Source organism: Hyla sarda, chromosome 11, assembly GCF_029499605.1.
Source record: "Hyla sarda isolate aHylSar1 chromosome 11, aHylSar1.hap1, whole genome shotgun sequence".
NCBI lineage: Eukaryota > Metazoa > Chordata > Amphibia > Anura > Hylidae > Hyla > Hyla sarda.
In genome coordinates, this window is record NC_079199.1 from 102,252,357 (window position 1) to 102,262,217 (window position 9,861).

Consider the following 9,861-nt stretch of genomic DNA (forward strand, 5'->3'; position numbering starts at 1 on the left):
CTCACACAGGCTGAAGAGAGGGAGGAGAGCAGATACAAGGCAGTCTGCTGAAGAGATTACTATAGGCTGTGTAGACGTGTATAGAGAAAGTAGAGCTTTTAATGGGGTACTCCACCGGAAAACATCTTGTCCAAAGGTTAGGGGATAAGAAGTCCCGTGATCTCCGTTGCGGCACCCCAGTCATCCGCTGCATGGAGCGAACTCCACTCCGTGCCGGATGACAGGCTAACACGGCTGCCACCCCACCTCCATTCATGTCTATGGTAGGAGGCGTGACGGCTACTACGTAGCCGTCACGCCCCCTCCCATAGACATGAATGGATGGGGCGTGGCGTCACGAACACGGAAGCTCTAAGATTCCATGTTCTGGACGCCGACGCCGCTGCTGGCTTAGAAATCGTGGGACCCCCGCGATCAGACATCAGCTGAGATGTTTTCCGGCAGAGTACCCCCTTTAAAAAGAACTTCTGCATCAAAACTTTCCGTGCTGCCACCGCATGGACCTGCGCTGTCACCATTGACGGCAATGCAGTTGGCGCATAATTCTGGCACACAGTTCATTCTCTCAGAATGCAAATTTCTGCATCGAAACTTTCCGCCACTGCTAAGACCCATTCACTTCAATGCTAAGGGACTCTCTGAGCAGAATTCCGAACAGAGATCCCGTAGTGTGAACAAACCCTTAAAGGGGTATTCCAGGCAAAACCTTTTTTTATATATATCAACTGGCTCCGGAAAGTTAAACAGATTTGTAAATGACTTCTATTAAAAAATCTTAATCCTTCCAATAGTTATTAGCTTCTGAAGTTTAGTTGTTGTTTTCTGTCTAACTGCTCAATGATGATGTCACGTCCCGGGAGCTGTGCATGATGGGAGAATATCCCCATAGGTACTGCATAGCTCCCGGGACGTGAGTCATCAGAGAGCAGTTAGACAGAAAACAACAACTCAACTTCAGAAGCTAATAAGTATTGGAAGGATTAAGATTTTTTAATAGAAGTAATTTACAAATCTGTTTAACTTTCCGGAGCCAGTTGATATATATAAAAAAAAAATGTTGGCCTGGAATACCCCTTTAAGCAGAAATTTGCAAAATTTTGCTGCATTTTTTGCCAAACTTAATTCCTCTTTAATCCCTCAGCGTGAACATATCCCAAAGGTCCAAGCCGAGACCGCAACCAATTTTAATATTTGACCTCTGTGCAAAATTATATGATAAAATGTTTATTTTAATGACTTTTTAAATGTTCACAAATACATTCCTATCTTGTGTTTTTTAGGAACATATCGAGAAGGCGATCCTATTACAGCCGAACGATCCGCAGTGTTACTACCTGCTAGGCCGCTGGTGCTACGAGGTACGTGCCGAAGTAGAAGAACAGCCCCCCCCCCGTCAGGTGCTACCAGATGTTGTCTTCAAAACTGCGGACCTCCAGCTGTTGCAAAACTACAACTCCCAGCATGTTGGGAGTTGTAGTTTCGCAACAGCTGGAGGTCCGCAGTTTGGAGACTTCTGCTGTAGAGGCTCCTGGTTTTTGCCACCCAGGAGACAAACTGGCAAAAAAAATTTTTTAAAGAAACAATAAAAAATTTAAAAAAATTACAAAAATATTATAAATATATATATATATATATATATATATATATATATATATATATATATATATAAAATAAATAAGTAAAAGAAATAAAATAAACAAAGAAAATAATAAATCTAAAAAAAGAAAAATATTAAAGAAAAAATTAAGTGCGAGAAATTAAAATAAACAAAGAAAATTTTAATAAATGAATGTTAAAAAATGAAATAAAAAATGTAATTCAATAATAAAGAAAAATATTAAAGAAACAATAAAAACATTAACAAATAATAAATAAATAAGAGAGAAAATAAATAAATTAATTTAAAAAAAATCAACAAATAAAATAATTAATATAAATAAATTTTAATACTAAAAATGTATTATATAAATAAAATTTTAATTAAATAATTAATAAAAATAAACTTAAAAATGTATAAATAAATATATATTGCTTTACAATGCTGGGTCCTGAGTTCAGATCCAACCAGGGACAACATCTGCACAGTGTTTGTAGGTTCTTGTCTTACTCCGGGAACATACAGTACAGACGGCTTTATCAGCCCTAATGTGCGTGTCCGGGATAAGAACATTAGATTGCGAGCTCCTCGGGGACGGTAAATTTACGCTGAGATTAGGGTTGACCTCATGTTTTCTGCTGAGTCGCTTTTAGCAGATGTTTTGATAGGGGCCGGCGACCTATAAATGGAGAGATCGTACTTTCCTGTAGGGTAAATGAAAGTTTAGTTTCGTGCCTCTCAGGCTGCGTTCACACTGCGTTTGCGCCCTAGGTTTAGCGTAAAGCTTCTGATCTACTTGCTGAACGTATCCACAGGCCAAAGAGTTAGTTGTTTTTTTTGGGGCCTCTTTTTGGTATACGTTAGTCTGCTGCCAAAAATTAAGGGTTGCAATAGCGTAAAACTTTGGTCTCCAAACTGTGGTCCTCCAGATGTTTAAAAAAACTACAACTCCCAGCATGCCCGGATAGCGCTAAGAGTTGCAGTTTTGTAGCTGTCTACATTTTGACTTGGCATACATTCCCAGTCATGTTCTAAGACACATAGCGGTGACTATCACATCACACTCTCTGAAAGCAAAGCTCCCGTTCCTGCCCTCTCCACTCCTCCTGTCTGCTCAGGACGAGACCAGTGATGTGAAGCTACAAGGGAGAGAGCAGAGCTTCATATCAGTTCTGCTCTCTTTCTGGTAGCTGTGACATAAAGTCACACTCTCTAAAAGCAGAGCTTCATCCCTGCCCCAATCCTGTCTGCTCAGGACGAGCCCAGTAATGTGAAGCTACAAGGGAGAGAGCAGAGCTTCATCCCTGCCCCCCATCCTGTCTGCTCAGGACTATACCAGTGATGTGAAGCTACAAGGAGAGAGCAGAGATTCATCCCTGCCCCCCATCCTGTCTGCTCAGGACGAGACCAGTGATGTGAAGCTACAAGGGAGAGAGCAGAGCTTCATCCCTGCCCCCCATCCTGTCTGCTCAGGACGAGCCCAGTAATGTGAAGCTACAAGGGAGAGAGCAGAGATTCATCCCTGCCCCCCATCCTGTCTGCTCAGGACGAGACCAGTGATGTGAAGCTACAAGGGAGAGAGCAGAGCTTCATCCCTGCCCCCCATCCTGTCTGCCAAGGACGAGACCAGTGATGTGAAGCTACAAGGGAGAGTGCCAAGCTCCATATCCGCTATGCTTTTTCCCCTTGTAGCTGTGTTATGTCACACTTTCTGAAAGCAGAGCTCCTGTCCCTGCTCTACCCCTCCACTCCTGTCTGCTCAGGACAAGACCATTGATGTGAAGAGGGGGTGATCATATTACTGCTACTATTAGATAACACTGCAGAAAGCTTTTCTCAGTCACAGTAGTTTTCATCAGAACAGGTTCCCGGTTGTCTTAAAATCTAATGAGCAGTAATATGAGATCCCCCTCTTTACATCACTCGTCTGGTCCTGAGCAGACTGGAGGCGAGGGGGAACAGGGATGGAAGCTCTGCCTTCGGAGAAAGTGTGATAAGCTAAATAGCTGAGCTGATATACCAGTGTTTTCCTAACAGAAGTGCCTCCAGCTGTTGCAAAACTACAACTCACAGCATGCCCAGACAGCCGTTGGCTGTCTGGGCATGCTGTGAGTTGTAGTTTTGCAACAGCTGGAGACACCCTGGTCAGAAACACTGATATAGTCCAATACAGTGTTGTGCGTGTCCTTTCCTCTGCATGTATATGACCATCTGATGTTAATATGACCTTTATGGCACAGGTCTCTCACCTCGGCTGGCTGGAGAGGAAAACGGCTTCGGCTCTTTATGACACGCCACCAAGTGCTACTGTGGACGAGGCCTTACAGAACCTCCTGAAGGTAGGTGCCGGACCAGGTTTTGTGCCGTCCTTCTAATACTCTTTTTGTTTTACATCATTTATTGCTTCTTTTTTTCCCCCTATAAAGGCTGAAGAGCTGTCACCAGGATTCTCCAAGGCCTTAAGAGTTTACATAGCAAAAGTAAGTGCTCGTCGGACGGGTGGGTCCCGGGGTCCCTGGCCGCAGCGACTCTCCATCCGATCCTCCTCTTGATTAATATTGTCCTGCACTTCTATATGTTCTTCACTAGGTCATGCAGATGCTTTACATGCCTTTTTTTATGTGTCTAGCTTCTGTATTTGGCTTACAACTCCCTCTGTTCTGCTGCTCACTCATTCTGACATCCACTGCTCAGGAACGGGGTGTGTCTGTGGCAAGCACTGAGGGAATAAGTGCCTTATAGGCACAATTGTTGTTGGATTGTGGCAAGCACTCAGCCCTCCCTCGCTCACCATGCATTCACTTCCTCCCTGAGTCTGCTGTGCTGTGTCTCTTCCTCCAATCACTGCAGGCTGCTTTGTAACCCCCTCCTATCTGTTTTCATGCTGCAGTCTGATAGGACTGGAGTGAGAACAGAGGCGTACTAGTCCCACCCTCACTCAACATGCATTCACTTCCTCCCTGAGTCTGCTGAACTGTGCTGTGTCTCTACTTCCAATCACTGTAGGCTTCTCTGTAACCCCCTCCTCTCTGTTTTCATGCTGATAGGACAGGAGTGAGCACAGAGGAGTGCTAGTCCCTTCTCACTCACGATGCATTCACTTCTTCCCTGAGTCTGCTGTGCTGTGCTGGTCTCTTCCTCCAATCACTGCAGGCTGCTCTATAACCCCCTCCTATCTGTTTTCATGCTGCAGTCTGATAGGACTGGAGTGAGAACAGAGGCGTACTAGTCCCACCCTCACTCACCATGCATTCACTTACTCCCTGAGTCTGCTGAGCTGTGCTGTGTCTCTACTTCCAATCACTGTAGGCTGCTCTGTAACCCCCTCTTCTCTGTTTCCATGCTGCAGCCTGATAAGACAGGAGTGAGCACAGAGGAGTGCTAGTCCCTTCTCACTCACGATGCATTCACTTCTTCCCTGAGTCTGCTGTTCTGTGCTGGGTCTCTTCCTCCAATCACTGCAGGCTGCTCTATAACCCCCTCCTATCTGTTTTCATGCTGCAGTCTGATAGGACTGGAGTGAGAACAGAGGCGTACTAGTCCCACCCTCACTCACCATGCATTCACTTACTCCCTGAGTCTTCTGAGCTGTGCTGTGTCTCTACTTCCAATCACTGCAGGCTGCTCTGTAATCCCCTCCTCTCTGTTTTCATGCTGAAGTCTGATAGGACAGGAGTGAGCACAGAGTAGTGCTAGTCCTGTCCTCACTTCCTGGACTTTGTCCCTGCCTGTGCTTCAGCCGGGACAAAGATGATGCTGCAGCCGAACAGGATTATGATCTGGATGCTATGGGGACCCCTAGTGGTCTTTTCTATAAGCCATGATTTCTATAAACAGGAGATTACATTTTCTTATGAAGTATATTCGAGACAAGACATAGTAAGACATAGAAAAAGTTTTCTATTCTGACTGCGCCCATTTAAAATCTGACAGACCCTATTATAAGTGGATGGGGTTGAACAGGATATCCAGTGTATGGCCATGTTCACACATTTGTTTAGCAGGAGAATTGTTCACACCTAAGATCAGGCTTCATTTATTACATTTTTTTGTGATTATTATTTATTTTTTTTTTTAGTGTTACAGGGATTTGGGGAACCAAAGTGAGGCCGCCCGCTGGCTGAAATTGGCGTCAGAACTTCCTGAGCGCACACAGGAGGTAAGTATTGAGAATTTTTGAAAAACATCTTACAGACATCCTATATACCATGGTGCCCTACTTCCTATATACCAGAGGTCTCCGCTGCTGCGGGGATCCGATCATCCAGAATGGCGGCCGGAGGTCCCCTCACCCGCCTCCGGCCGTCTCCCGGGGTCGTCTTCTCCTGTCTGAGATCGAGCAGACCAGAGCAGAAGATGACCGATAATACTGATCAGTGCTGTGTCCTATGCATAGCACTGATCAGTATTAACAATCAAAGGATCGCTATAGATAGTCCCCTATGGGGACATAAAAAGTGTTAATTTTTTTTTTTTTATCATTTGAAAAATCCCCTCCCCCAATAAAAATCTAAATGGTCCCTTTTTCCCATGTTACCCCAAAATGCGCGAACTATCAAAATATAATGTTAATTATACCGTACGGTGAATGGCGTAAACATAAAAAGAAAAAGTCCAAAATTTCTGCTTTTTTGTCACATTTTATTCCAAAAATAAAAAAATTATAAATAAAAAAGTAAAATATAAGCAAAAGTGGTACCAATAAAAACTACAGATCACGGCACAAAAAAATGAGCCCTCATACCGCCCCGTATACGGAAAAATGAGAAGGTTATAGGTGGTAAAAATAGGGCAATTTCACTAATTTTGTTTAAAGTTTGCCTCTCATCAAAAAAACTTTTGATATATTATAGATTAATGTATGCAGAATCACTTCACAATAGCATGTTATTAAAAAATATGCTTCTTTCTATTTAATTTTCCACTTTGAAGAAATGACCACTAGGGGTCTCCCTACCAGTCCTGGCAGCAAGCATTTCAGACTCATGCTGGAGTCCTAAACACTACGAGCTGCCAGTCTGCTTTGTTCACAAAGGAGAACACTCAGAGCTGCCAGCCTGCTTTGTTCACAGCCTGTTTGGCTGTGAACAAAGCAGGCTGGCAGCTCTGAGTGTTTAGGACTCCAGCATGAGTCAGAAATGCTTGCTGACAGGACTGATCGGGAAAAATACCATAGAAAGAAGCATATTTTTCATTAACATGCTATTGGAAAGTTATTCAACATTCATTAATCTAAAATATATCAAAAGTTTATTTGATGAGAGGTCCCCTTTAAGTGGTTTGAGATTTTTTTGAAGCGTTACAATTATAGAAAAGCAAATAACATGGGGATCATTTTAATCGTATTGAATCACAGAATAAAGAAAATGTCATTTTTTATTGGAAAGTGTACAGCGTGAAAACAGAACAAAAATGTAATTGCCGTTTTTTTCCCCACATAAATAATATTGCTTGGTTGCGCCGTACATTTTATGGTAAAATAAGTGATTTCATTACAAAGTAAAATTGATGACCAAAAACAAGCCCTCATATGGGTCTGTGGAGGAAAATATAAGAGTTATGATTTTTAGAAGGTGAGGAGGAAAAAACGAAAATGCTAAAATAAAATTGGCCTGGTCCTTAAGGGGTTGAATATGTATATAAATAAATAAATAAATACATAAATAAATATAATAAATTAAATAAAATATATAAATAAACACATTAAATAAATAAATACATAAATATATAAGAAAAAATAAAAAAATAAACACAAATATATAAATACATAAATATATGAATTAAATAAATAAATAAAATGTAAATACATAAAAAAATATATTTTATTTATTTAATTCATATATTTATGTATTTATATATTTGTGTTTATTTTTTATATATTTAATTTATATATTTATGTATATATTTGTTTATATATATTTTATTTATTAATTTATATTTAATTTATATATTTTTTATGTATTTATTTATTTATAAATTAAATATAAATTAATTAATAAAATATATAAACACATAAATAAATATATAAATTAAATATATAAATACATAAATTAAATTAAATACATAAATATATCAATACATATATTAAATTATATAAATACACTAATGAATTAAATCCATTGTTTTCTGTTCCTACAGGATAAAAAAATGGCGTCCACCATTGAGGAGATGATGTCGGCGATCACCGCCTAACGGAATCGGTCTGCATCGTGACCCGGATTATAGTTTTTTTATAACGCTATATACTCCAGTCCTATATGATAAGGGGGTATATTCCCCCGTATCCATGGTTTTAGGCCTCGTCCTCTGTACAGTGATTTGTTCCTGTGTAGACTCTATTTTCCCGATTTTTCCGGGATGACACACAATATATAGATTTAGGGGTCATTGTACGCCGTGACCTCTGACCTCAGCAGCTACATACAGGCCCTTTGGTGGAAATTTTCCATTTTAGTGCCTTAGTAGAAACTGACATTGGGAGTAAAAAACCTGAAACTAAAAAATTGACGTTTACTTTATGATTTTAACCTATAGCTATTGCTTTTATGCCTTTTGCGCTCAGAGGATATAGATGGGACATAACCCGGTGAGGACGGATCGGAGGCGACTTTTTCAAGTTGTTTTTGAACCCAATAATGTGTCTTTTTACCATCCCTAAGAGGTAGGAAATAGAAATTAATTTACACTGCCTTTTTTTTCACTGGAATTTTTTTTTTATAGTTTTTTTTCTTATTTGCCGCAAGAACAATTCCATTTTATTATCTGTTGTGATTTTGTGCCGTATTATGATAAAAATCTTATTAGCGACAGCGCTTAGGTCAGTGGTCTCCAAACGGTGGCACCCACAGATGTTGCAAATCTACAACTCTCAGCATGCCCGGACAGCCAACGGCTGTCCGGACATGCTGGGAGTTGTAGTTTTGCAACATCTGGAGGGCCACAGCAGCTTTCCACAATATGGCAGCTTATGACCCCTGAAGACACCTAAGGAGCAAAACACGTCGAGGGAACAATTGTTTTATTCTGATGTAAAAGTTTACTGTATGTTGTGTGACCAAAAAACAATATATTAGTCAGATTTTACTCCTATATACTTTTAGTTCCTGAGGCCCCCGTTCACACTACGAAATTTGCTTTTTAAAAAAGTTCTGCCGCATGGATTTAACATTGGTGTCACTGGGTTTCCCACATCATAGCACTGATTGATATTGGCAGTGACGGCTGCTGCATAAGGTATATATTCCCTCCCATAGACTTGCGTTGAGGAGGTCACGACCCCGCCGCCCGCTCCAAGTGTTCGAAACAAGACGTTCTGAATGCTGGGCAGTGGAGTACCCCCTTAAAAGGGGTACTCCTGTGGGAAATGTTTTTTTTAAATCAACTGGTGCCAGAAAGTTTAATCAGATTTGTAAATTACTTCTATAAAAAAAATCTTAATCCTTCCAGTACTTTTTAGCTGCTGTATGCTACAGAGGAAATTATTTTCTTTTTGAATTTCTTTTTTTTTTGTCTTGACCACAGTGCTCTCTGCTGACACCTCTGTCCGTGTCAGGAACTGTCCAGAGCAGCATAGGTTTGCAATGGGGATTTTCTCTTACTCTGGACAGTTCCTGATACGGGCATCAGGTGTCAGCAGAGAGCACTGTGGACAAGACAAAAAAAGAAATTCAAAAAGAAAAGCATTTCCTCTGTAGCATACAGCTTCTATAAAGTACTGGAAGGGTAAATATTTTTTAAATATTTTTTAATAAGTAATTTACAAATCTGTTTAACTTTCTGGCACCAGTTGATTTAAAACAAAAAAAAATACATTAAAAAAAAAACAGATTTGTAAATGACTTCTATTAAAAAAATCTTTACCCTTCCAGTACTTATTAGCAGCTGTATGCTACAGAGGAAATTCTTTTCTTTTTGAATTTCTTTTTTCTCTTGTCCACAGTGCTCTCTGCTGACACCTCTGTCCGTGTCAGGATCTGTCCAGAGCAGGAGAACATCCCGATAGCAAACCTATGCTGCTCTGGACAGTTCCTGACACGGACAGAGGTGTCAGCAGAGAGCACTGTGGACAAGACCAAAAAAAAGAAATTAAAAAAGAAAATAATTTCCTCTGTAGCATACAGCTGCTAATAAGTACTGGAAGGGTAAAGATTTTTTTTAATAGAAGTAATTTACAAATCTGTTTTAACTTAAAAAAAAAAAAAATGTTTTCCACCGGAGTACCCCTTTAAGGCCGTGTTCACACATCATGAATGGAGGGCACTGAG

General features: G+C 40.5%; 1 protein-coding gene across 1 annotated transcript in view; it reads left to right on the forward strand.

The window, feature by feature from the left end:
• The window catches only part of RMDN3 (regulator of microtubule dynamics 3), a 31,993-nt gene extending 22,722 nt beyond the window's left edge, over positions 1-9,271 (forward strand). Inside the window, exons 9-13 of the mRNA XM_056547104.1 lie at positions 1,281-1,358; positions 3,838-3,936; positions 4,024-4,077; positions 5,676-5,756; positions 7,736-9,271. Coding sequence (XP_056403079.1) covers positions 1,281-1,358; positions 3,838-3,936; positions 4,024-4,077; positions 5,676-5,756; positions 7,736-7,789 — 366 coding nt within the window. The 3' untranslated portion in view covers positions 7,790-9,271. The remainder of the gene's footprint in view (positions 1-1,280; positions 1,359-3,837; positions 3,937-4,023; positions 4,078-5,675; positions 5,757-7,735) is intronic.
• The last annotated feature ends 590 nt before the right edge of the window (positions 9,272-9,861 follow it).